The 27686-nt window shown below is 40.3% G+C and overlaps 2 protein-coding genes across 3 annotated transcripts in view; one reads left to right on the plus strand and one right to left on the minus strand.

Moving 5' to 3' along the window:
- Positions 1 to 185: 185 nt before the first annotated feature.
- Positions 186 to 25739, minus strand: psme4a (proteasome activator subunit 4a). The gene is made up of 47 exons (XM_054798668.1): positions 24980 to 25739; positions 23917 to 24057; positions 23725 to 23841; positions 19927 to 19971; positions 18296 to 18445; positions 17228 to 17291; positions 17063 to 17137; positions 16660 to 16782; positions 16494 to 16586; positions 13399 to 13664; positions 13073 to 13259; positions 12896 to 12985; positions 12753 to 12817; positions 12512 to 12662; positions 12329 to 12427; positions 11945 to 12014; positions 11781 to 11848; positions 11085 to 11300; positions 10540 to 10697; positions 10330 to 10425; positions 10091 to 10146; positions 9943 to 9999; positions 9811 to 9866; positions 9507 to 9605; positions 9354 to 9416; positions 9172 to 9267; positions 8943 to 9074; positions 8636 to 8845; positions 8397 to 8533; positions 7612 to 7665; positions 7406 to 7535; positions 7217 to 7313; positions 6977 to 7130; positions 6815 to 6884; positions 6610 to 6735; positions 6381 to 6533; positions 5100 to 5204; positions 4932 to 5023; positions 4723 to 4854; positions 4387 to 4595; positions 4223 to 4308; positions 4009 to 4137; positions 2992 to 3147; positions 2058 to 2220; positions 1848 to 1981; positions 1630 to 1772; positions 186 to 1065 (listed from the first exon to the last, which is right to left on the minus strand). The coding sequence occupies exons 1-46, from the start codon at positions 25174 to 25176 to the stop codon at positions 1638 to 1640; spliced, it is 5502 nt and encodes a 1833-aa protein (XP_054654643.1). The 5' UTR covers positions 25177 to 25739; the 3' UTR covers positions 186 to 1065; positions 1630 to 1637.
- Positions 25740 to 26074: 335 nt separating this feature from the next.
- wdr27 (WD repeat domain 27) overlaps positions 26075 to 27686 on the plus strand; it is a 57828-nt gene continuing 56216 nt past the window's right edge. For both annotated transcript variants that reach the window (XM_054798669.1, XM_054798670.1), the window contains exons 1-5: positions 26075 to 26464; positions 26970 to 27111; positions 27176 to 27300; positions 27386 to 27499; positions 27581 to 27632. In XM_054798669.1, coding sequence (XP_054654644.1) covers positions 26327 to 26464; positions 26970 to 27111; positions 27176 to 27300; positions 27386 to 27499; positions 27581 to 27632 — 571 coding nt within the window. In that variant the 5' untranslated portion in view covers positions 26075 to 26326. The remainder of the gene's footprint in view (positions 26465 to 26969; positions 27112 to 27175; positions 27301 to 27385; positions 27500 to 27580; positions 27633 to 27686) is intronic.

Genomic DNA, 27686 nt, shown 5'->3' on the forward strand with positions numbered 1-27686 from the left:
ATCGCAGATTATAGTAGATAATATCAGTTTAATTCATTTAAACCTGGTTTAAATAATTACTTTAAAATTCATGCAATTTTCAAACTAATAGTCAATATGTAAGACTGGTATTTTTAAAACACACGGCATTAAACAATTTTGTATTAAATGTAAAAAAAAAAATGAATTTTTTTTAAATAAACAATTTATTCATACATAGTATTATCATACAACAGGTAAACAGTACAACTACAAAAAAATCACTGCATTTTGGCACTACACTATACAAACGTGAGGTACTAAATGCTTCAATGTTTGGACTCTTTTCAAGTCATCAAGGGAAAACAAATTAATTCACTAAGTTCTAAGGGAAAGAGTCAATGTTGTAGATGAAAAAGGTGGACCAGCATAGTGGCCACTGTTTAGCACTGTGAAACCTTGAAAAAAATAAATAAATAAAAGTGCGCAGGTCCTCAAACAAACATCACAGCACCGCATCAGAGGGAGCACACCCTCTCTTCTTCGATGAAAAATAGGCTTGAGTGCTGGGAAAAAAGGCTAAAACTGGAGAAAGACTTACTTGGAAATAAAATGCAGCATTTTAAGAACTTATAAATAAATAAATAAGTTTGTATAGCATGATATATATACACGCCAACAATGCATATAATCATATCTAGATCAAACAGCCACACAAACATTGTTACAGTCTAGTCCAAAGAGTTGACAACTTTCTGTTGTCCCCCTTAGGGAGATAACTATAACAAGCATGTCCTCCACTGGGACATTGTGTTGGCTCAGCGTTGTCTTGGGATATAACCCTGAGAAATGTGTCCGACACTGCACACGTCTTCAAGCGTCCACACTCAATCAAAAAAAACAAAAACTGTACAGAAATGTTACACACTGCAGGGCATTCATCCCTGCGATGAGTGATCCTTAAATATTAAGTATAGAAGAAATGTAAATGAGCTACACACTATACAGAAAATACACATTTCAAATCGTTTGTGTGGGCCACTTCCTGGCGAGAGTAGAGCGACTCCCCGCCTCCATCTTCATGCGGCTGGCAACCACTGATGTAGTCTAAAGTGTGAAAAAAGGAGATGTTCAAAGTTTTGTCACTTACAGTATATCCCTAAAATACCAAAATAGGAGTGTAAGCATGTGCCGAACATACTGTATCTCACCAAAGTGAATACACCTCTCACATTTCAGTCATCATTTTTATTCTTGAGGTGCAATATTATAGAAATGAAACTTGAATATACTTTAGAGTAGTTTCCCAAGGGAGGGGCTCAATCGCTTCTCCAGAGCGTCACAGTACATGTTAGAATTCACATTTCCCTCAATGAACCGCAGCTCACCAGTACCAGCAGCACTCATGCAGCCCCAGACTATGATGCTGCTGCTACCACCACCATGCTCGACTGTAGGCAAGACAATTATTTTGTTACTCACTTGGGTTGCCAGCTATTTAGCAAACAACAGCTGTGTTGAGTCATTTTCAGTGAATAGTAAACCTATACTGCTATACAAGCTGTATACGGACTCCTCTAAAAATCTTATTTCTATCGTATTGTCTCTAGAGAAGACATACTGTAATAAAAATGGTTGCTGTGTGCAAGTGATAGTGCTGAAATGTTTTACCAGGTGTTTTAGGCATAGTAACAGGGGGACACCAGCAAGTCAGTGAGCACCAGCAGCTGGTCATCGGTGAACTGTTGCTTATGCTGCTGCCAGTTGTCATGGTGCGTCCTCCGAAAGTTGGATAGGGTTTTCTTCACAGTCATCTAGAGGACCATAAACACACATTATGTTTCACGTTCCTGTGGTGAAATAACAAACTTACGTCTAATATAGCATACTTCAATAGGTTGGGTATCATTAAGGTGGGCGCTCAGGTCCATTAGCAGCTGGGGCATCCAGGTGGGTACATCATATGGGCTGGAGAGAATACAAGCACTCAGCCCTAAGACACCAGCATGGCGCCGCACCAGGTCTGTGACAACATTAAAATGAGGGAGAAATGGTACAAACACTCTTTTGGGCGAGTAATTAAGTAGTTAGTGCCTCACCTGCAGAAGGTATGGTGTCCCCTATTGTGCCGATGCCCCTCTTTCTCTTTTTAGGGAGCCGAGTCTTGCACAGAGCCTCGAAGTGAGCCTGCATGGGGGCGTCCATGCACAGGAAATTGCACTGGAGGAAGCCACTGAGTGTGGTGGCGGCCATTTCTCTTACCTGCAGAGGAAGTAAAAAAAAAAAAAAACATTTATAGTCACTGGCCACCTGCACAATCTGATGGAATCCAACGCAAGCTTTAGTCACTCTTTTCCCTTTGATAAGAACACTAGATCAAAATAGCATCAGCTTGAGAATGGGGGTGGATGTGTTAGAGTGTAATTTGCGATCCAAAATAGTTTTTTTTCCCACATTTTATTTATGGAAATGCTTAGCTACAGAGCTCAAATATGGTACTTGTAATAGTCATCACTAAGGAAAAGGTCTCAACATTAAAAATTATGCTTTTTTTAGTGCATGCAGTTGAAATGGATAAAGGGCTGGATAAAAGATCCACACAAAAACTTTAATTTCATAATGATTACCAAGCAAATGCTGTTTTACACCTCAGTCGTTACACGGAGCAGGTCATCATGGAGGGCAAACACAAGCAACTACTTCCATCCATCCCCCACTCCTCCTTTGTCTCTACTCCATCCCTCTCTTCCTCTTTCAATCTGAAAGTTATCTCCATAGCAACAGATTACTGCAGCCTGTGGTTTCCATAGCAACAGTTAGAGGACTGGAGGAAGGGTGGGGTGGGGGGTGAGCCAGGAGGTGAATGCTGAATCACTACAGTGAAGCTAAAAAGCCCGACAGAATAAACAAGCATATATTTACTGTACAATGATGAGGGTGATTATCATCACCACGTGAACGTTTTTGGTTACAAACCCACAAATGCGTGCATGTGTGTGTGTGTGTGTGTGTTTTTTTTTTGTTGGTTTTTACCTCCAGCTGTTCATCTTCCAACAACCTTATGACCAGAGCTCGCACATCGTTCACAGCTTTTTGGTCACTCATAAAGGTGAACAGGTTGTAAAACACCATGATCTGGAGATATGTCAGCACCGTGTAGCGAGCATGCCAGGAGCTGCTGCCAGCAATCTGCAACACACAACAGCGTCATCGCATGTCAATAATGGGCTGACCATGTGACACACCAGAGGTAACAAAGTGCACCATTTCATGGAGCTTTGTGTTCAGGGGATTTTAACAATTCTCGCAAGCAAAGGCGGCCTGATGAATTTGGAATAATACTAGAGATGACATAAAAATGAGATATTGGAACATATCGTCTTTTCTGCCGATAATGTTATAGGCGAGCGAATGATAACAGGCTCCAAAGAGCGGCATGCTTGGTAGCTCACTATTTCTGCTGGGTTGGAATTATTTCCAAATTTCGCCTTTGTATTGTAAGTATTTAATTTGCAATGACTGTAAAGGCAGTGGTCACCAAACTTTTTAAGAGATCCCTGGTCTCGGCCGTGAACCTGTGCAAGATTTGAAACAAACGAATTCATGAAACATAAAATACATACATACATACATACAGTACAAACATACATACATACATACACATACATACACATACATACACATCCGAGTATGGTCTTACAACTGTGCAGCAAGTGCAAACTTGAATAACAGAGCACTCATGTGTTGATGATATAAGACAGTGTGAAAATTTACGTAACAAAATCTTTGTTCTGTCTCCAACTGCACTGCATCATTAATAAGAACCAATACTAAAAAGGACACACAAATAGCAGTTACACATTTAATTCCCATTGTAACAGCAAGTAGTAATTAGTAGTACTAAACAGCTGGCCTCCGCACTTGAGTGAATAAGCTCCCTTAGCCTCTGTTTCGGGTTGTATTGTAATCCCATTTGAAATTCAAACATTTGCTTCTTATCAATCTAGAAGTTACAGTCCTGAAGTCAGCTATTGTTGCTTGATGGCTTACCTCCTGCAGGGCATCGAGTACCATGGGGATCTGCTCTGTGTAGAGGAGTCCCTGAGACATGAGAGACAGGCAGGTCTTTGCATCCCTCTTCAGCTCATCATAACTGTCATCATTCTCAACTGGAGCAATCTAGAACAACAGAGAGATGTCGGAATATTTATACATACAAGCCACTGTAGTGAACAGGTGAAGAGACGGGGATTAAAGAAGCTACCTTGAAGAGCAGAGGGAGTAAGCGCAGCTGCTCCGGGACAGCCGTGGAGAAGGACCGCCCAGCACTTGCAATCAACCACTTTAACACTGAAAACATGTTAAGGATTAGGGTGTGGATAAATGTACAGTATATGCTTTGACATGGATCATTCATTGTCAACTCACCTGTTTTCAGCAGTTTGATGGCTTGAGTCCTCTCATCCTGCTCGCCCACCTCATTCTCCTCAATCACGTGGTTCTGGATCTCCTCATCACCCTCAGTCAGGGGCTTCAGCTGTAACAGTATTCTCTCTGTGAAGTCTGAGATGCGAGGTGAGGTAGTCGGCTGAGTGTAAGGCAGGTTGACATCTATCATGAAGATGTAGGTCAGCACGCTGGAGGGACACAGAAAAGAAGATGCAGAGTTCATACACCTCTTCCAAGGTCAAATTCAAGCTTTCTTCCCAGCACTTTCACTATAATATCCATCCTTGTTTATAAAGGATGTAAATAGCACCTCACCTTCCAATTCGCTCCCGTACATTCTTGTAGACTTGCGTCAGTTTGGGCTCCAGGTACTGCAACAATCTGTGGAGAAGCTCTGGCACTCGCCACTCCTGCTGAGCGAGGCCTCCCTGTAGCACATACAGGCGGCTAGAAAATGAAAAGAAAACCATATTATTAAAATGATCATCAATGTCATTACAAACGGCGGCAAGCTTTCTACTGACCACGCATCGACAAACGAGCCCCCTTCTCCATTAACTGGAGATTCCATTAACATCTCAAATAGCCAGTGAAGTTTGCGAGGGTCTCTACTCTCCTGTAGATGGGACAAAGAGGTCAGAAAAAGTCAGATTAAAAAAATGGACAAAATGAATGAGAGAAGGAAGACTTACACAGGCTGTGGCGATGCAGGTGCCCCAGTCTGCATAGGTTTCCACTGTGATGTTGGACAAGGCAGTACGAAGGAGTGGACATAACACTTTCCAAAGGCTATCAACCTGTAAATCAAGCATTTACTTTGAAGATGAATCAAAACGCTAAACTCAAAGATTGAAACTTTTTGTATGGACACAAAAGGCCTATTTCTCTCAAATATTATTAAAAAAATCTCACTGAACAAGTTTGGGATTCTCTGTATCGTCGCATACAACCATGCCCAGTTCCTACCAATATCCAGCAACTTCGCACAGCCATCCAAGAGGAGTGGAACAACATTTGACAGGCCACAACTAGGGCTGGACGATATATATTTTTGAAATATCAATATTTATTTTAAGCACGATATCAAAACCAACCATATCATTGATATTGATAGGATTTCCGCTCTCCCTTATCCCTGCATGCAGGTGGGAGGAGGGGCGGAGCAGAAGCCCGCCGGCTCCAGTGCGAGTGGCAGCGTCTGTGATGGAGTAATGTGGCGGTACTTCGAATTCAGAGCATAAAAAAATCGTATTCACCACCTTAAACTTTGCACAAACTCCAGCAAGAGGAATGTCTGAAGCTGTGCTCTCCTGTTGCGTTCCTCATGAAAGGAAAAGCAAAGTGGTGTGCTATTATAAAGAGGTGTCCTATCAGACTGCTAAGATATGGTCCCCATTGCAACAGTGGAAAAAAGGGCTTTAAAAACCTGCTGAAAACGATGGCCAGTTGTTATTAGCTGAGGATTTGAGCATAGCTAAAGGTTTGTTGTAAAAAAATATTATATTTTCCTTTTTCTATATTTATTTCAAAAAGAGAATATATTTCGTATTTTGATATTCAACCTAAATATATCAGGATATGAGCTTCACCCAGCCCTAGCCACAACACACAACCTGATCAAATCGGTGATAAGGAGATGTGAAGCACTGTGTGAGGCAAATGGTGGTCACACCAGATACTGACCTCTCCCAATACTGTAAAACTGCATATTTTGGAGGAGCCTTTTATTGTGGTCAGCCTAAGGCACTGTGCAATAATCATGCTCTTTAATCAGCATCTTCATATGTTGATATCTTGGCAAAAACAAGTGCTCACTAACACAGATTTAGACAGATTTGTGAACAATATCGGCTTTTTGTATACACAGAAAAAGTTTTACATCTTTGAGTTCAGCTCATGAATATAGGAGCAAAAACAGGTGTTGCAATTATATTTTTGTTGAGTGTAAGTATGGGTGCTTAGTGAAAGCGTACCTTAATGTAACTCCAGTGCTTACAGCCTCTGATCAGGCCAGATATGATCTCTGCAACACAACGCTGTTTGCTCTCATGGGAGTCGGCTACCAAGCGCTCCATATGTGGTTGCAGCAGAGGCAGAAAAGTATCGCTGAAATTACGGAACAAACCCTGGAAAGACAAAAGAAAAAAAGGGGTTTTCATAATCCTCTTTTTAAACAAAGAAATCTTGGGAAAGACAAGTCACCTTGAACAAACAGAATCTGCGAGTGCTAAACTTGTCTTTGCCCTTTCGTTCCTCCAGTGAGAGAAACTCGATGAATTGATTAATGAATACTGGGTCTGAGAAATGGTCGTAGATGATCTGCTCTCGCTGTAATGAGGAGAAAGAGAAGAAGGCCTTGTGATAACGTGCACCTGCAATGTTTTGCCTATTGTTTGAATGCACAAACCTCTGTCATTTCCTCTCTGGTCAGGTTCAGTTTGGGCTGCTCTTCCTCAGGAGCATACATCATCAGTTTCCTAGCAAATAATGTGATACAAGTAAATACAATTCAACAAAACACAGCCAAGTAAACAAAATGAAAGGTGTAGCATTCTCAAACATGAACAACCTTGGCCAACTGTAGTAACCCCAGTGAGTCTTTTCCACAAAAACACAGAGATCCCACTCTTGCTGTGTCCGTGGCAGACTGCTACTGTTGTACTGCAACCACTTGTTATCGGGACGATCACCAGCCACTATGCTGCCTGTCTCCTCAACTTCACCTTTTTACAACACAGAAAACATTTCTTAGAATTTGTTTTTAAAAAGGTTGTAAAGCCAACAAAAAGAAATGATACACAAACCAAACCTTTGTGCTGCTTATAAATCTCAGAAGGGCTGATGGGAACTTTTTTATGAGGCCTCTTTATTTGCTTCATGATCCCTGCCACAGCTGATATGGCCACCTATTGGAAAGATTAAAAAAATGTCAATAGCTCTTCATCCATTTAAGTTATGTAATCAAAACTAAGTAGCGATAAGTTGAGGACCCACTCACCTTGCGGACATAGAGAGTGTCATGGTTGAGGGTTTTGATGAAGAACAAAACAGCTGCTGGTGGGAGCTGGTGGTCATCTCTCAAGAGCAGCGACAACAAGCCAATAGCAATATGCTCAAATTTCCAAGGCCTAAAGCATAAAACCAAAGTGTTTGACAGACACAAATGCACTGAACCGTAATGTGGTAAATATCAAATCAACGTACAAGTTTCTGTTGCCGAGAGAGTCCAGCAGATCCCCAATGAGCTGCTGGTACTTCCTAAAACATGTAGATGAGCAATTAGACGTTGCATTTGTAACAAACTATGTAGACAGTTACATAAAAGGTCATGTGTACTTGTATGATGAAAACCATGTATCTCCACTTCTTTAAGGTTCACCTGCATGTCCTGTTAAAAGTGTGTAGCTGATCACCAAAAAAAGTCAGATTTAAATTGAGTTTGTGTATTATGTACCAGAACTGCACTTCCGCTTGGACATGAGCAACGACAAACGCGGAGAATAGGAAAGCCAATCACTGTCATTTGTCTGATTAAAACAAGTGGATTATGAAAATTAATGTTTTGAGCAGATGACTGACCTAATGTATATTTCCAGTGAACCGGGTAGCTAAATTTGCAATTACACTATGAATTACGCTGATTTTAATGTAAAATGTAGATGCATTGCTGTGGTGTTGAGTTTTTTGGAAACATCCTTCTACTTTCGTGTACACAGTGCTGCAAGTGGAGAGGAACATACATGACACATAAATGCTGGTATGTCATGGAGAGTCATTATGTGGATGGGAAAGGTATGAATAAGGCTTTTTTCTAATATATAAACATTACAATCTACACTTACAACATATAGTGATGGCTTTGAACAGACCTATTATAGTTGGTCAAATAATAGCAGTTTGTAGGGTGTTCGTATGATGTTGCTGTAATTTATTTTTTTTTAACATTTCTCATGAAAAGAAAATAGGGACATACACTTTTTTCAACTTACTCTACGGATTCAGAATTTTTAAGCTGCTGTCTTTTTACACCTTCTGAAGTTTCTTCCTCTGAAGGAACAGGATCTTTAGGAAGGGGATTTCCAGTGACCATAAGTTGTTTGGCCACATCACAGCTCTCTACAGGGATCTAAAGGACAGAAAGATCAGCAAATGGGTAGAAATGAATTACGTGGTTTCTGTTCCTGCTAGGCACATCACAAAGACTATTAGATTCTACTGTTCTTCTTACAGAGAAGTTGATGCCAATGGTCTCATACTGCCGGTGGACTTTGTCAGCAAGGTCGTCAAAGAGCCGCACAATGGAGGGCTTCTCCAAAGACATAGCTGAACTGAGGCCAGATCGAACAATAGCAGGCCACGTCAGGACAATGCACTCCCAGTCATGCAAATTGGCCAGGCACACTCCACTGTGATTCCCCAGCAGACAATACAAGGCACCCTGGAAAAGCACCATCAAACGTGCCAAAATTTAAAACATACTCTCCTACATGTGACAAATTATAAATACAGAAACATAATAGTTTGAGATGACATACTTTAAACTGTTGCTGTGTGACACTGCCATTGTCTGGGTTGATAAACTCAAGGACATGGGGGATCACGTCTCTGCAGCAGAAATTATACGTACCAAGGGCAGTGAACAGCACATTTTGAGCTTTCCTGCGTACCTGCAAAGAAAATGAGTTTGATTCCATTGCACAATAGTAGGGTAGGGAGTGTGACAATAACAAAACACACAAATCGATTTTTATAAAGTGTCCTCACTTGGCTGTACGTGCTTGTGGAGAGGCGCAACAGATCCCTCATCAGCTCCTGATGAATGCTTCTGTACTGACACCCTTGCACCGTAAGCTTGCGAAGCTTATAAACCACCAAGAGCCACAGTTATGAAAAGAGCAAATATACAGTAACAAAAACACTTGCAAAATTCCCCATAATCAACTTACTTCGTGCTGGAGCATGACTCTGTCAATGAGGAGCGCTCTGATATGCTGCTTTCTACCATGCAGCTGCAAACCAAAGTTGAATGTGAGCTTTGCTTTGAGTGAATTTAATTCTATGGATTAATATACACATAAAATGAAAGCACAATAAGTCACCCTATTTTCCATCGATTTCTTCACAAGATTGAAGCTCTTCCAGCGAGAGTCAAACTCATGTTTGTGACAACCCTTGAAGTGCAGCAGGTCACTGATTATCTACAAGACATTAAAAGACAAAAACTGGTTTGTATTGGATGAGCTGTTTTGCAATTACACATAAAATGGGGCAAATTCAAATACTCCACTTTTAAAACATATGTTTAGCAATCGGGTCACATGCACAGGGACTTAAGTAACACAGCAACTTTTGTACTGGCACAATAATTATCTAAATAATCTAGTTGTACAACTTTACTGTTACCTTGATGATGGAAAAGAGAGATTTGGTGTCATCCTCAGAGTGTTCTAGTATATAATCTGCAAAATAGGTAAAGAGGACTTGTCGAGAACAATTTTGCTGGGTGTAAGGCTACAATTGAGAGGCAACACTTACGAAGCAACTGTCTCATCACATTGCAGATGGAATCTCTGTAGTTCTCTTTCGACTGATCTGGAAATAAATATTAAGATTGCAATGTAAGCAAGTTCAATATTAAACATAATTTACCATTCATCTTATCTGAAACCAGTGTAGTGCATACCATAATCTGTTCCAGTATAGAGAATAGTCTCATCCAGATTCACCAAACTATGCACCCTGTTTCAAAAAGCATATACTATTGAAACATTTTATCAGAATTAGAACGGCCTTTACTCATCCATTATACAGAGGTACATGCGAAATGCCTCATATCTACATTATGTTCATCAAACAGTACTGTAAAAATACACTGTTAAATGTGCAGTACTCATTTAATATGACCAATATTTAACTACTTACAGTTCAGGAATAGGTTCTCCTTTCAAGGGAGGCATAAGACCTCCGGCTCCAAGGAGGCAGTGCTGAATAATGGTCAGACTCTGTAGAACATCATCTCTTGAGGGGGGGAAAAAACCCAAAATAACAAACGCAAACAAATTAATAAAACCTAGGAAAAACTATATAGGGTGTCAAGAAAGAAATCTGAATATATATTGCAGTATGTTATACCTGCTCATATCTTGGTCTCCTTCTGCATAACTTTGAAGTCGCATAAGTTCTGGCTGCAGAATCAGGTCCAGTAAATAATAAGTGAAAGTGATTTCATCAACACTGGGCACATGCCACCGAATGTCTAAGTTCCAGAGGTCACCTGCACGACCCCAATCCTGCATAGGACAAAAACATAAGTAAAAGCTGCCATAGTATCAACCGACATTTGGATCACCAGAGCGGGGTACAGCACATTGCAAAACAATCACGTACTGAATTTAATAATGGCCGAGTCATCCATAAAATACTCATCCCTGGCTACAGTCAACGTTACAAGCAAGACTTCTGAGCAGAGCACAGAAATACAACCATTTTACTAATACTTCTATTGAGGAAGAGGAAAAGTAAATGAAAAATGGAAAATGAATAAAACTAGGTCAGATTCAACATTGCAAAAAAGTCATCCAACTTATCTGTTTAATGAGACAAAGGACACAGCTCATTTCATTTTGTGACAGTATTACTATATACAAATGATTTAATCAATTATGAATCATTATTACCTTAATTGGTAGGTAGTCAGTGATAGGTTGGCGAAAGCCGCTTGGCACACTGCAGTACTCAGTGGGGTAGATGAGGGCAGTGGAGCGCAGGATATGATGCAGCAGGTTGCATGCTAGAATGTAACCCTGCTTACACTTGAGGTGGAGGGTCAACTGCAAAATGTGGACCAAGTCGGAAGAATAGGGCAGGAGCTTGTCACCGTCCACTCGAGTAACCTGGGGTACACATGGCAAGATTATGCAAAACAGCAGTTGCAAGACGACTAAGGGGGGCACAGTTAACTAGAGATGCTTTTACTGTGATGCCACAGGATGCATTTCACAAATAAACACAGTTTGTGCAAAATAATACAAATACTGCAATATGCAATACAAGTTATAGGAAAAACGACAGCAAAAAGAGAAGCTAGTAAGCTATGTGCTAGTAAAAGGTACCTCAGATTTTATGTCTGCCGTCCTTTCAATGTCAGTGGACATCTTAAGACCCTCACTGACACATATTTACACTCCAAAAGGCAAACTTGGAAGTAATTCCAGACCGTGGACATACTGAACTAGCAAGCTTGTTTCTGTGTGGAGCACATCATTGCTCGCACAGCGCTATCAATATCAACACAAAATCCGATACCGATATGAAGCAATAACTCATTTTTATACCGATATTATCGGCCCGACTATCAACTAGTTTTGTCTCACCTCAGATAGTAACTGAAGATTCCATAAAAACTCCTTGTCAAGCTCCTCTTCATGTAAAACTTCCTCATCTGTTAATGAAAAAGTGTACATCATGCAACAAAGACATTGGGCCAAGTACATGAACTCTGAAAGAAACTGCTTTTGTTGGTCAGCAGTGTACTTACTGGCAGCAATTTGGTGTATTTGACTGCAGCAGTGAGGCACAAACATTTTCAGAGACTCTGCAGGGTGACACTGAAAGAACAAAGATGTGGACAGTGAGCAGTAAGCCACAATAACATGATTGCTGCATTTCCCCAGAAGTAGATAGTGTCAATCAAATCAAATCAAAGTGGCCTGTTGAAGAGGCATCTATTGGGGGTAAGGTATCAGTCATAGATTAGATAATTAGAGCCACCTCATGGATGGCTGTGTGTGTATTTTTCCTGTTTGTTCAGGTGTACTACATACCTGGCGGTTAATTGAGTCAAGCAAAGCGGAGGCCACCATTTGTGGAAATACAGTACTTATGGTACTTACTACAGTATTGTTGACGATTTGCAAGTTACCTTAGCAGCAGCACGACACATGTCCGCCACCATCCTTCCAGCTACACGTGTCTCAAAAATATTGGTGGTTGCAAAGTTAAAAACCTTTTCCAGAGCCACCTGTTAATATGACAAACAAATAAATAAATTAAACATAAATTGAACATTTTAGTGACCAAATTCTAGATTTTTTCCCGTGTTGACCTTAAATATGTCCAATGAGCACTGAGTGAGGATAGTACTGAAGGTGGAAGACAAGCCTAGCTCCACCAGACTCTCCAAATGGGTCATTTTCTCAGTTTCGGTTTCCTCGCGTGTTTGTTCCAGAGTGCTACTGTCGATCAAGGCAAAGCACCTGCACACATTATCAAGCATTCATTAAAACTGGTCATTATAGTACTCATGACCCTTAAAACATTGTTTTCTTGAAAATTCCTCAACATACCTGTCCATGAACTGAAGCACAAAGTCTTCAAACTCTGCAGATGCCGAGCACATCTCCCTTTCCACCTTAAAAGTTACAAAGATTAAACAAATTAATATGCATGTTTACATTATTCAAAATGAATTGATTTAACAGAACTTCACCTCTGTCAAGTCAGTTCTTTCGTGTAGGGCAGACGAACAGTCCACCAAAGGTACAAGAGTCACAAATGTAGCAATAAACTGGAAAGTGATCTGCAGGGAGGGCAATTGTTAGATATTAAAGAAGCTCAACACAAATATGGGCAGAAATAGTTTAGGTATGCTGGACAAGGAGCCTACCATGCACTTGCTGAAGTCATTTGGGTCAACTCCTGGCAGGGCCCTCATGAGTAAGGGCAACATGTGAGTTGGGCCCTCAGGAAAGTACTTCCCACCCGACACTAGGCTCCGTGCTACGCCGATCATGCAGCTTAGGGTGGCTGTCAGCTGGTGGGGCTCTGTTAGAGTCTCCAGTGCAGGGTATGTTCTACGGCAGAGACAACAATTAGCCCTGTGTGTTGATTCCACAGAGTGGCCTTGTCTCTTAATCAGAGTGGAAAAATAGCAACAGCCTGTCCGACTCTAAAGATGTCATAAGTCATAAAACAAGTTATTATTCAACTTGCCTCTCTAGTACAGGAGGAATAACCAACTCAGGCCTCATCAGAGCGAGGTTCTGCAGAGCCTGGGCGGCATCGAGACTGCCCGTTTTGCTGAACATGGCCAGCAGAACGGGCTGCATCATACTCGCCACGAAGTTGGTGATATCCTCCTCTGTGAGCTTGTGAGTGTCAGGGATGGGAGTTAGCCACGACGGCTTTCTGTAGCGCTCTCTATGCAGCCGACGCACCACACTGGCAGGGAGACGTTGGAGCAATTTCATGAGCTTCATCTGGACAGACCAAGACAGAGACACATGGTAATGGCAAGTCTGATGTGTGACATTAAAACAGTTCTTCTCAATGTTTGAAACTGCTGTTGTGGATCAAGTGAAGTCACAAACATATCTATGTGAAATTTATTTGCACAGTGGAACCTCAAACAAGAGATGTACAGTTTGGACACAGGGTTTCCCTTACATGTAATTGATTGTGATGGTGCGACTGTACAAAATAAAAGCTGACACACCTTAAAAATAAGTTGTTTTTTTTACTTGAAAACAATTTTAAGTAATAGTAATATTGTATGAATGTATACATATGCTATATAGATACATATAGCTTATAAATATAGCTTATTATTTACGCGCATATTGACCACAGTTAGTTAGTTTGAAAACGATTTAAAATATCATAAAAATGTTTCACTGCACTTTATTTTGATAAGAATGCACCAGAATTGCTTGTCTGTCTTGCTGGCACTTGACGAGTGACCAGAAACGCAACACGTCTTGTGTTGACTTTCACTTGTGTAGTCAATTGACAACTTGTCACATGCTAAGCCTACACTCAGGGGGAAAAAAGTATTAGACCACCCTTGTTTTCTTCAATTTCTTGTTTATTTTAATGCCTGATACAACTAAAGGTACCTTTGTTTGGATCAATATAAAAATGACAACAAAAATAGCTCAAGAGTTAATTTTTTGGCAGTACAATGCTATAGCTATTCATGTAAGAATTAAAGTGATTTTGGTTATTATCAAGAAAACCAGTTAAGTTGCTAGATATCAGTTCTTAAAATAAACTCTTATGAGCTATATTTGTTATCATATTTGTCCAAACAAATGTACCTTTAGTTGTACCAGGCATTAAAATCGATCCATAAACTGAAGAAACAAGGGTAGTCTAATCATTTTTTCCATGACTGTATCTATGCCAGCATGTGTAATCGCTCACATTTCAATCTCATTCAACTTTCTGGCATTTTTGTTTACATGCCTGGCTGGCGGCATCTAGCTAACTCTGAGCTACAAGTGGCTATTACGTTCATGGGACACATCAATCATCGATTATCATCACAACTTACTTTTTCAAGTGTCACTTAACAATCTTGCTCTCTTGTTACCATTATAATACTTTTGGCTTGTATTGAAAACATTAGTTGTGTGTCGAAGCTGTGCAACAGAAACACGCAGTCTGTACAGCTTTAGACAGTGACGCTATCACAGAGGTCTCCAACAGGTAGCTCGTAAGCTAGTCGTAGCTCATCAGCTGATGTTGGTTCACCAAAGAATATTTGCTTCACCTCTGAGTATTTTTATAAGTGTTCTATTCAAGCATGATACCTGTATTTAAAGACAAATTAGAACACCGAGTGGAGATGTGCTTTGTAAATAAGTGCAATTTAACTGTTGGCAGTGCTCTAAGCATTAAAAAAAAAAAAATTGCAGATGCAGCAGCGGCACGACACAGCGGGGGCAGTCCACCCTCCCATGCAGCCCACCAGCACAGCTTCCTAGGGGAAACCCTGGGAGTCCCTCAATTTTTGACAAAATCTGACTCAGAAGTCAACAAAACATACTCGTTTAATACTTGTCACGCGCAACATTAGCAAATGTGATGTAACAGCAGCTCAGTGAGTATCCAAAGCAGTGGCTATCACCTGGTTTGGTTGTGGGACCCGCTATCACCCCTCAATGACAAGTTGACATTTTTCATCTCAAACTTCTTAAATATCTTATATTTAAAGGGACTGTTTGCAACACAATGTGAGCAGCAGCGGTGAGACCCTCGCTCTGTCTTTATGGCGCGTTGTTCTCCAGCAAATCTCTGCAGCTGTGTGTTGGGCGGAAGTCTCCACTATACAGTATGTCCTTTCTCTACCGCTCAAGTGTTACAAAGTCATTCATAAACAAGGCACGCACCTCGTGGCGGCGTGGTAAGCAAATAGCAGAGACTACAACACTAGGTGCATTCATGGACATTGGGTCAGTACTTTTTTTTTTTTTGCCCAGGGAAAAAACCCACGACCCACTAGGAACTGCTCTACGACCCAACCCACTAGTTGAGAATCACAGGCCTAATGCCACCACAAAATGGTACCAGTGATGACAATGAGGAAAAGTGTGATGATAACTATAGTACCACAAATTTTACTGTGACTGTGATGATATGGTCTGCAACGTGCACAATACACATTTTTGGATTATTTAGTCCTTCAAGTAAGCAAACATACATGTTTTTGAAATAAGGGAGGAAATCAGAGTGAGAAGCTATGTGTGTACGGAGCAAAAGTAAGCTGCATACAGAAAGAAAGGTCGCAGTCCATAAGTGAACCTGAGAACCTTGTTGCGACAGTTCTAGCTACTGGCCAATTGGGCTGCACATCTTATCCCCTCTCTCCAAAAATAAAAGTTGCACGTTGGTGCATGTGCAGTTACAAATCAAGAAGACGGACTTCCTCAAAACAGAAAGGCATGTGCGCCTGCTACTGTGGACATTTAATACTATTGCAGCAGTCTCACTCACATGTTATTTCTGAACTAGATGCGTAAATCTAGACAGGCAAAATGTTTCAGGAAGCTCTCTTAAAAACAATGACGAATGTATTTGCCCCATGACACTACACATTGCTGACGTGAGGTGGAAAGAATCACACTTGGAATAAACTGTGGAAACGTGACATCAAGATGAATGCTTCTTGTCTGCTTTATCATAGACTGTCCCAGTGTATTTGCTGTCTCAACTACAAACTACCATGTATAGGAATGCAATAGGCTTGCCAGATGAAGCATCACAATAGCTTACTCCCCGTCATGGAAAGGAAACAAAAAGAAACTCACCAACCAGCGACCGTGGTTTGATGGGTGGAAGAAAGATGTGATACTGTTGAAAAGGCCAGTGAGTTGTGCTTGAGTTTGTTTGCTTGGTCCACCCTGAAATTGACAGGGAAGCGGTCACATTATTAAGTGAACTGACTGTGTCAAAATACATGGACACCAGACAAACCAGAAGTGACGATATCCAAAGCACCACATGGCCGATGTCGTAGGCATTGGTCACGTATCGCGGGACCATCATCTGGCTGGTCCCCACAGGAAGATTCAAACTCCTCAAAATTCTTGTGAAAATCTGAAACATATTAATACAATACACAGTGTATAAAATATGCATTTGATTAAGGAGGGAAATAATACATGTTGATGTTTTTCCACAGACAAGTCACATGGCTGGAAAATACCAAGTCACTTTATATTAGTGACCCACAGAATCAACAAAGAAACTTGATAGTTTGTTTCTCTACCAAGCAGCGGTGGCTGTGAAACACACCTTGACTCATGCTCCACATGGGAACACGTGCACAAATTGAAAACATTTATTTACTGTAATTATTTTGAGAAGTAGAACATACCTTGGGGATATAAGGATCCCAGTCAATATAGCCAATGTTTTCATTGGCCAAGCGAGCAAAGAGATTGACGAGGTTCTACAAAAAGAGAATAACATATGAGGGAGATTGAAATACTGTACAGATAATGTACAAAACAGGTCATTAAGACTCATCTGCTGTCCTCACCAGTTCCCAGCATGGAAGATTCTGCACAGACACCCACAAGTTGATCAACTCATCGAACCACAACCTGGCAGAATAACATTTTAGTACAAAAGTTTATGTGGGATTCAATAGCACAACATTCCAATTGTCAGTGGCAGTTGTTTAAAAAGGTAAGAGACCCAAAAAAAACTACCACATCTATAAATAATAGATTTTAATCCATTATTATTATTATTTAATGAACTTGAAAAGCTACGCATGTCTTAGGTTTTTTTTCTTCCAAACTACCAGTCTTTAATCCATTTAAATCAAATTTTACTTAGTTTTCCTCATGGTTCATTTGGTCAGTGGCAAACAGTCATAAAACACAGAAGCTGACCAAATGCACCGGAGCGGTTCCATGTAAACCTTTGCTCAGCTTGGCAGAGGTTAAAAAGCAATCCAACCAAGATTTGACCCGACTACCAAACATTAGCCATGTACTGCATTCTTTTTGCAGCATGGAGGACGAGAATTTGCTCAAGACATCTCCTTAAAATTAACTTGACTATATGCTGGTGTACAGTAGATTATCCATCCATCCATTTTCTATACCGCTTCATCCTCATTAGGGTCGCGGGGGCATGCTGGAGCCTATTCCAGCTGACTTCGGGCGACAGGCGGGGTACACCCTGCACTGGTAGTAGATTATCCATACAATTAATTTCATTCATTCATTTTCTATGCCGCTTGTCCTCATTGGGGTCGCGGGGGTATGCTGGAGCCTATCCCTACCAACTTCGGGCGAGAGACAGGGTACACCCTGGACTGGTCACCAGCCAATCGCAGAGCACATAAAGAAAGACAACCATTCACACTCATTCATACTTATGGACAATTTACAGTCGCCAATTAACATTAACATGCATGTTTTTGGTATGTAAAACCGGAGTACCCGGAGAAAATCCATACAATGTTTGTTGGGAAACATTTTAGTTAACTTAAGTTTTTTTTTGTTTGTTTGTTTTTTAAACACAATGTCTATAGACATCCAAACAGGGTGGGGACTGATTATGACCAGAGAAAAACAAATTATATGTGCACTCTTACTTGAAGCCTTTATGATGCAGCTCTGGTGGTAGGGTTGTGGGTAGAAAGAGTTCAAAGTAGCTGATTGCCCTCTGCATGGTGACATCAAATGGGCAAAATAGTGGTCTCCACTCATCCAGCATTTCCTGGGTTGCAGACGCTGGAAAATATCTGTATGAAAACAGAGAGCAGCGAGAGAGAGAGAGAGAATAACTTGGAAGTTTTTAGAAAAGGCGCTGCCACAAAAGTCATTCAGTAGTATTTAAAGCAGCACAGCAGCCACCACAGATGGGCAAACCTCTTACAGATTTTACAGACCACATTCTCACACATAACCTTGACCATTTACTACTATATTGCTATGTACTGCTGTGAAAAATATAAATACATTTGTTTCAATCAGTATAAGAGATTGCAAAGTGCAGGAACCAGCATCACTGAATTATATGATCAGCAGGGGGGAGATGGCATGTCGCACACCTGGCATATTCTGGCTGTTAGCATCAACCAAGTGGTTTAAATGGGCTCATAGCCCCACCGGGGGATTTTTATGGCTCATTATGTGCTTGTGTAAACTCAGCGGGTTATGTCAGGTGACTAGTCTCCTTTAGGGAACTGCAGCGACTCGAGGAGGTCAAGGAAGAAATGTTACTTCCAGCCAAAGGCCACTTTGCCCTGCCTCCCTCTGACTACAAGCTGACCACAAATCGCACTCACCCGTCCCAGTGACAGGAAACTCTCACACAAGACAGAATTAGACAAGATAATAGGATTATCTGACTAAGTGAGGGACGTCCTAGTGCTGGCCTAAGATCTGCATGCACATAATCATGGTGGACAACATAAAGGACCGGCTCATTTATAGACATCAGTGGTGTACCACCTGTATTCTTCAAAATCCCCAATCCTTTTTTGTACTTCAAAAAAGTAATACAATAAGTGTGGGTGTCACGAGACACTCAGTTCACGAGACAAGATTATATACAAGATTGGGTCTACGTGAACCAGACGAGGCATCTTTAAGTAAGCCAGCATTATTGGCAGTGAAGGCAAAGGAATATGTCCATTCAGAATTAAACTCTCTATTTTCTCCAGACATTTTTCTTTTTAAGGACGAATTCATAGTTACAGATAGATTACCATGGGTAGCACTCTTAAGACATCTTTTTCGTGTATCATTATCACATTGGCCCTCCTCTTCCGTCCCTTGCTCATCCAATCAGCGGTCAGAACGCAGTGTAGATGCATTCATGGACTTGCGGTGAGTAGGATATTTCATACTCTTTTCCTCTGCTCCAGTGTTAAAAAAAGCTCCAGAGCTGCGAGTTTCCAACCCTGGTCTAGTATAATATACTGTATTTGACTTTTTTCATTATTATATTCATTATTATATTTTCATTATTTAATTTTGTATTCATTTTTTTTTTCATATTTTCATTTTTATCATTGCTTTTCTTTGATGATTGGCTAGAAGAAATCACAATCATGTGTGGCACCCATTTTTACTTAAAGTTCAACTCACAAAATAAAGATGTTTGCCCTGCAAAAAGCTAAACCGCTAACAAACGTACTAAAAAACATATTTAGAAATTGAAATTTAAAATAAAAGGAATTCTCAGATTGGCATGGATCAAGATGCAAGGTGTACTTACGGTCTGCAGTTTTTTACTAACGTCTTCAACACACCTTCCACAGAGCTGTAATAATAATTAAAAAAAAAAGACATATCATGGATACATTCAAAACACATGTTATACTGATGCTAAAACAATTTCTTCACAGCAATGCCATTTCAATTTGACTTCATGCATACATAAGCCCTGTCACACACCTGACCTGCCTGGTGTTTAGGGTAGAGAAGTACAGTGACTGAATGGTGATTAAAAAGTAAAAAAAACAAATTATATTGTTAAAAAAAACTAAATATATATAGACAGTATTTATATTTAATTACATTTATATAAACATGTCACTTGTTTGTAAGAGCCTGTGCTGTAGTTATGGCTAGTAATAAACTGTATGTATACTCCAAACATGATGACCTTTGGTACATACAGGACGCAGGTCACATAAGAGTGTTAAAAGCAGTAGACCAATATAACTACAGCTTTGCAGCGCCCCACTCTCAATCCCACCAATCTGCTGTCTGTCATGCACGCTGAAGCCATGCCTTGTTGGAAATGGCCTGCCAAGCCCACTCACCAACTGCATAACTTAGCAATCACTCAATGCTTTTTGGAGCTTACACACTCCTAATGTAGTACTCTTCCCATGCCAAATTATGGGTCGAGCCAACATACAACTAGAGCAAACAAGTGCATGGAAGCTGGCCAATGTTTTAACACTGTAAGCTCACAAAATGAACCAGACACGTGTTGCAAAATCATCACTCAAGAGCCAGTCATGAGGAGCACATTTGAAGCACCTAGAGATCACTGCTCTATGATGACCTTACTATGGCAGGAATGAACCCCTCACATTCACCCAGACACATTCCATGATGGGAAGAAACGTGACGGGAGTTTCTGCTGCTGTAAGACTTGTGTAGTATGCCAGTGTAATCTATAAGCAAGCTTTTGTTATAACGGTAGGAGGGAGTCTTTTGTCAGCACATAAAATGACATTCAAAAACTACATTAAAGGTGACTCCACAACAAGAGAGTGGTTAAGGGGGAAAACATTGTTAGCTGCAGTGCGACAGTCTCCAATATGAGTGAAATGTTAACATTGATTCAGCCTTAATGTATCTTCTGTCCCAAGCTGCGTATGGGCTGTCCAGTTTTTGTTTTCACATGCAATGTGTAAAAACATGAGTGAGTGTCTAAAAGGATGAAAACACAAAGAGGAGCGTTGTTGTTCTTACCACCTCTGAACCATTTTTATCATAATGAGTTTAGCTGACGAACGAGGCCGTGGAGAACTGAATGTGAGAGGGGGACAAAGGCATAAAGAACACATTCAGCACCAGACAATGTGCCAATCATGCAATAATATGAACATATGACACATGGCTGTATTTTGAAATGAGGTTTTATAAGTGTTCTTTTGAGGAAGTTGAGTTGGCTATCAGCCAAAGCAGCTTGTTCACATCAGCTGTAAAGCAATACAGATATGACAGCAAAGCATCATTGGACCTACAATGTTCCCATAGCACCATAAAAGAGCACCTCGCACTGCTGGCTTTAAGAAAACAATGAGCAACATTTAAATGCCTCTCAAAAGCATAAAATGTGCATGTCATTGTCAGTGGAGTAAAAACAAATACAGGGAAGGTTAAATCCAAAGTTGTTTTATGACTCCATGCTCACTATGAGCATAAAACAGAAAGTTAAAACGTGAGTTATGAAGAATTGTATGGTCTGTGTGTGTGTCATTTGAAGTAGCCTACACATCAGTATCGTTTTGGGAATGTAGGAGGCCCACGTACACACCAATAGATAGATGTCCATCTGTGTGTTTTTGGTAAAATTAGACCTCAAATGTTACACAAAAACATGGTCAAACCATCACTCGCACATCTTCTAAGACTTCAGCCCAGTGAGCAACTAAGGGACTAACTCTGCAGGTGTTTTGCTTTTTATTTGGCTTTTTAGTGAATTTGCCACAAAAGAGTACCCGTAGTTAAAAAAAATAAGAAAACTGTGATAATAACCATAGAACGTAACTGAAACCTACAGCAACGTAGCTTTGGTTGAGTGTTACACACCTTTCTGTCCTTGCTGCTCAATACATACGGGAAAAATAAAGCAAGGTCTTATTTTTGATGTAACGCAACGCAGACCTTTCACACCCCATTCCAGATACCATACTCAGATACCTCCTTGTGCCATGTCAGCTTATGCAAATTAGCCAATGTGAAGGGTTGTTCGGTACACACATCTCTGTCAAGGCTGCTCAGTGCAATATGGCGAAGTTAATAACAATATATTTTTTTAGAAAACACAAGAATAACCTTGTGGGAGATACAAAACGTGAATAAATATCAAAAGTAAAACAAATAGGTTTAGAAATAAATGAACTTCCTTCTGTTGCTTCTGTTCGGCATTTTTTTGTGTGTGTCACAAACAAGACTAAGCTGCCTGTGAGTGCTTTTCGATGGGGGAAACCACTTCTCAACCACTGCTGGTTGAGAAGAGCGGTACATTTCATGTCACAGGCTCCAAAAGTCTCAAATAAGACCAGAAAGGGTCGCTCAGTTGGCAACACTGATCCTTCCTGTAATGTCTTCTCTGTACGGAGTTGTAACTATGTAGTTCAACAGACAGTCCCATTATAACGTGTTTATGAGTAAGGTCGGGCCGCCACAAATAAAAGAATGTATGGGAAACACTGAATATTAAAAAAAACACTGCCAGTACAATTTTATGTTGGAGACAGTTTTCCAGGGAATGGATTAATTCCCTTTACATTAATTTTTTTTTTTTTTAAATATGAACAAATCAAAGATTGACCAGTGTTCCAGAATGATGATGTTAAACTTTGGAGGTCAAGGAAGAAATGTTACTTCCAGCCAAAGGCCACTTTGCCCTGCCTCCCTCTTTGCACAGCCGTCCCTCACTCTATTGTTTTTCAAAAATTAATTAATAAATGGTCCCTTTTTCGTGGTTGAATATGGTCTATTATCAGTAAAACAAATGTATATTTAAGCAAATTGTATTCATGGCGTAAATTAAGTATTTTCAGCATAAAAATGGCTAAATGAACAAAATTACAAATGGGAGGCATTTCAAAGATGTGATATAAAATGCAATATAGTATCTGTGACTTGTTGTGTGCGTCTTTAAGAAGCGGAGCCCGGCAAGTGACATGTGAGATGTCAGCCAGATGGGGTTGACTGATAACTGAGTGCTAGCAGCAGGTTAGCAGTGTAGAGAGTGGCTGACAGCAGCTCCTGTGTGAATGTGCACTGCATGTGTTCTCTGCTTGTTAAGAAAGCGATTGAAGTGCATCGTGAGTTTCTCCTTAACCATAAACAGCGGCACTACAGTAGTATTCGACACTGGTCTCTAGGTATCAGTAACGTTACACTGATGAGACAATAGCCACTAGGAAGAACACTGTAAATGCTAACATGTGAATCTATCTTATCTTATGTCTAAGTTGTCTTATTTTATATTATTATGTCTACTATATTGGGTAATATGAGGACTCTAATAATATCAAAACCTCTATCTAGAAGGTCATAAACAGGTTTTCTATGCTCTGAATAACAACATTTTCCAATTATGATTGAATCCTACTTCGCGAAAATTTAATTATTGCAGTCGGTCTGGAACCAATTAACCGCGATAAACGAGGAACGACTATATTGACATTGATTTATATGGAAGGTTGCATTCAATGTCACCACTTTAAAATGTATGTAAATAAAGTGAAATCAGTTTTGAATGTGTTATAACAAACATTTTTTTAAAAAAAGCAACTAATCAAAAACAGTAACAGTAGCCTACTTGGGAAACCAATTGAGGCCCAGATGTTCGGTCTTGGAGAAAAGTATCCTGTCATGCAGCTCATACAGAGGCCTCCAAGGCAATTCCAGGTCGTCTCTTGAGAGAAGCTCCCTTTTCCTTACAAGGACAAAACATACACAGTCAGGCTAATATGTAAACAAGCTTGCTTCAGACCTTGTGACTCCTCCTTACTTGAGCAGGTTGATGAGGAGGCGAGCCAGGCCCTGCATCATGCTGATCTCAAGTCCAGGGATCGTCACTAGCTCATAGAGCAACTTGATAAACAACACGTGGTCTTCTTTGCTGAACTTCCGGCCATACAGGCGCATGTACCTATATCAGAGAATAAACAATTTAAGAATCATTCTTCCAGTTGTATCATATGAGTATTAATGCTGTTGATGTTTGTTCATGCCTTAAAGGGGAAGGCTATGACAAAAAAACGGCTAGGTATATAGATGACTGAGATGTGAAATTGACTGTATTGAAAAGGCTGTATCACCGGCTGTATGCCATAAAACGAGTGAGCAGAATCTGGGTCAAACCCCATAGTGAACTCTCTATCTCTCTGAGCCGGTAGTGACTCACTCTGGGACAGACCAATGTGCCAACATGGGGACAGAAACGGATTAAATAGCCCAGCAACAAAGTACAATTTTGAAACTGCACTCTACAGTATAAGTAATCCACTGCCATATTGACAGATGCCACCATGTGACTCATCACGAAGTAAACAAACTAGTGCATGGGGGAAAACTGGAAAACACAACTGTTATCTTAGGTGAATCAACAAGACCACAGGGTGAATGGTTCTATGTGTGTTCTGTGTGGGTGTATCATGCCTCACCCTAACGATGACATGTAAGGATGGGTGGTGTGCCAGTGCCAACATTAATAATGTCACACCTGGATTTGGCTGAATACGGTGTAGCTGACCCTGACACAATTACTATTCTATGCTTCACCATTTCGTCAAATCAAAACAAAAAAACAATTAGCTAACACACAAGAGGCCAAATCACTCATACTGAGAAGTAACTATTTTCAGGGATTTCAATTATAACATGGTAACGATAGACACTCATAAGTTGAGCTTTACTTCAGAAGCTCAACTTATTAACATAACTTTCGTAACGGCATATTTGCGTACTAGCAAAACATAGCATGAAGAAAGGTTAACTGCTGTTGTTGACTTGGGCATCCTCAAGGATACAACAAAGCACTTTGGATATTGATTACATGTTTTAATACTTACGTAGAAAGTTTTCTCGTCCAAAACAGCACACCGGGCCATATTTCTCTGAGCTGGACAGCCCGGCCTAAGTTGCCCTTAATGCTACTCAAAATGTTATTGGATTCTTCATCGAGCTTATCCGCATACGGTAGAAGTTTGTTGTACACGATGTCTTTCTGAGGAACAAAACCCAATGTGTCCGACTGTGCCTTTTTCATATTACCGAATTAAAAAATACACGTTTAATCTAGGGTTAGAGTCCTGTTTATTGTGCTATATGACAAATATAAAAGAAAGGTAAGCTAGTTTGTCAATCCACTCGTGTGACTAGATTGCGGTTCACAAGTTGATATGCTCGGTAGCCATTATCCCAAGTTTAGATCGCTTCTCTCCATTGTGAACGTTAGCAAGAATCAATGCTAAAATCTTAAACACCAAATCGTCCCGAGAACGCGTTGGCACTCGAACACTTAACGTAGTCCTTACAAAATAAGAAATCCAGCTAGCAGCCTAGCTAAAGTTAGCGCTCTACTAATACAGCTCAGTCATTTCCCAAAGACAGCTGAACGTCGACTCATTCATCCAACTACAGACGAGCAAGAGGCAGACGACACCCAGTGACTAGCCACACTCCTGACGTCATATCCGCTTGTCGGCTCGGACCACATTGCAGAAGGTTCCAGTGGCAATTCATTCTTTATATATATAAACACAGATGTACAAACGGGTCCACTTGTTCCTCGTCTATTACTGCTGCAGGACTCGTTTCAAAAACAAAAGACGGCCATGTTGAAAAACGCCTCTATTTCACTTAGCATTTTCATCTACAATGAAAAATAACGTTAAATAATATACCTTACTATTCGAAATGAATATTTACATATCCCCTGACCCACTAACCCTTTGTTAATTGCAATGCAATTATACTGTATAGTAATGTTTCTGTGTAGTCAGTCATTACAAAAAAAAACAGTATTGACTGCCGTCTGTTGGTTAAAAGCGGTGATACAAGCACTAAAGACACATGGTATGTGAGCATATGTAGTGAGGGAACGACGTCACACTCCTAAACGAATTTCCCTAACGGAGCTGACGTCGCAACATTAAAAAGGGATGGTAAACGAACATCACTTCAATTGACAATCTTAGCAAAGCGAACCCACACGTCTCCTAGCAACCGCAATAACGTTTGGTCACACGAGGCAGTTCGATGTGTTTGAAAGTACACATATTTTAAAGTTAGAGCAAGACGTTCTTTAAACAAAAAATGCCGGCGGAATACTGGTTAAACAACACTTAAGTCGTGTTCTATACGCTTTCAAAGACTAACAACAAGCAATTGATCAGCGGGTTGACAGGTGAAGAAGGATGATTGTTGAAAGGCTCAAACTGACTTGTGACAAACTTGTGTCGCACAGGCAGCTAGCTTGTAGTCAGTCTTTCACTGGCATCCCTCAGCGTGGCACGGATATTCTCATTTACACTCATTTGGACGTTGACCAGAAGGTTTGTCACCTATGTTTATCACGTCGACGCGTAGAAAATATTAATAATTAATAGTCTAGATATGTATCATCTAAACAGTTTGACTGCTGTTTATATCTAGTTGCCTTTACATCCAAAGGCAATGTCAGTACTGTTTTCACGAAAGGGGGGTTATTTGGTTGTTGGCGTATTACTTCCGGTGTACTGTCTTCTTGGTTTGTTTGTCGGCCGTATTACGCAAAACCACACACACAAAAATCGAAATCTTGTGGATAAGTGGAGCATAAAAACATAGAAACATTATAATTTGGGACGTATCTGGATAATATTAGCAGACTAAGGAATTTCATACGTAGAATCCTTATTCAACACCTTGTAATGGGCGTTACTGCCACTAGCAGGACTGGAGTGGAACAATATGGACATAAGTAAGAACCGTTGCTGTACGAAAGGATAGCCCACATGCAAAAAGCCCACATGTAAGAAAACTTGGCAGAGATAATTGTGAGGACTTTTGTCTCCACAGGCCTTATTGCTCACTGGCCATCATGGTGAAATCACCTCCATGACTTTTGGGAAAATAAGCTTACCTGTCCAATTCTGTTCTGCATCTGCTGATTATGTTATTGTATGGAATTTGCACGTGTGCCAGAGAAACGTCAACCAAGGTACAAAATAAGACTTTTTAATTGTGATTTTAGTTTGCATGTTGCTAATTAAATGTAGTTACAGATAAAGTAGCAGCTGGGACAATCATTGGGACCTCACTTGGAGAAGTGGTCCATCTTTCCTTCTGTTTCTCTGATGAGAGAGTGGCTGCATGCTCAGGACCTACTGCATATGTTCTCAGCTCACAGGTACTTTGAGAGCAGCATATGCATATTATTCATAGGCCTACTTAAAACTTTTATGTTAAGCCATCATGATTGTTTTTCACATCAGAAAGAGGAAATTATCTCGGCATTGACTGGTCACTTGGGACCTGTAACATCAGCAGAGTTCTGTCCATGGAATAAAGACATTCTTATAACCACATCAGAGGACAGAACATTCAAGGTATTTAGTTAACATTATGTATTCTGTATGTATTAACACATGTTCAATGTAGTTGGGACATAATAACAATACTTTTTTCAGGTGTGGGATTTAAACACTGAGACTGTGTTCTACCAATCGTATGTACTATCAGGTAGGATATTTGGGGTAAAATAGATATTTGCATTTCAGGGGTTCAGTCTATTTA

Source organism: Dunckerocampus dactyliophorus, chromosome 14 (genome assembly GCF_027744805.1).
Source record: "Dunckerocampus dactyliophorus isolate RoL2022-P2 chromosome 14, RoL_Ddac_1.1, whole genome shotgun sequence".
NCBI classification, from domain to species: Eukaryota; Metazoa; Chordata; class Actinopteri; order Syngnathiformes; family Syngnathidae; genus Dunckerocampus; species Dunckerocampus dactyliophorus.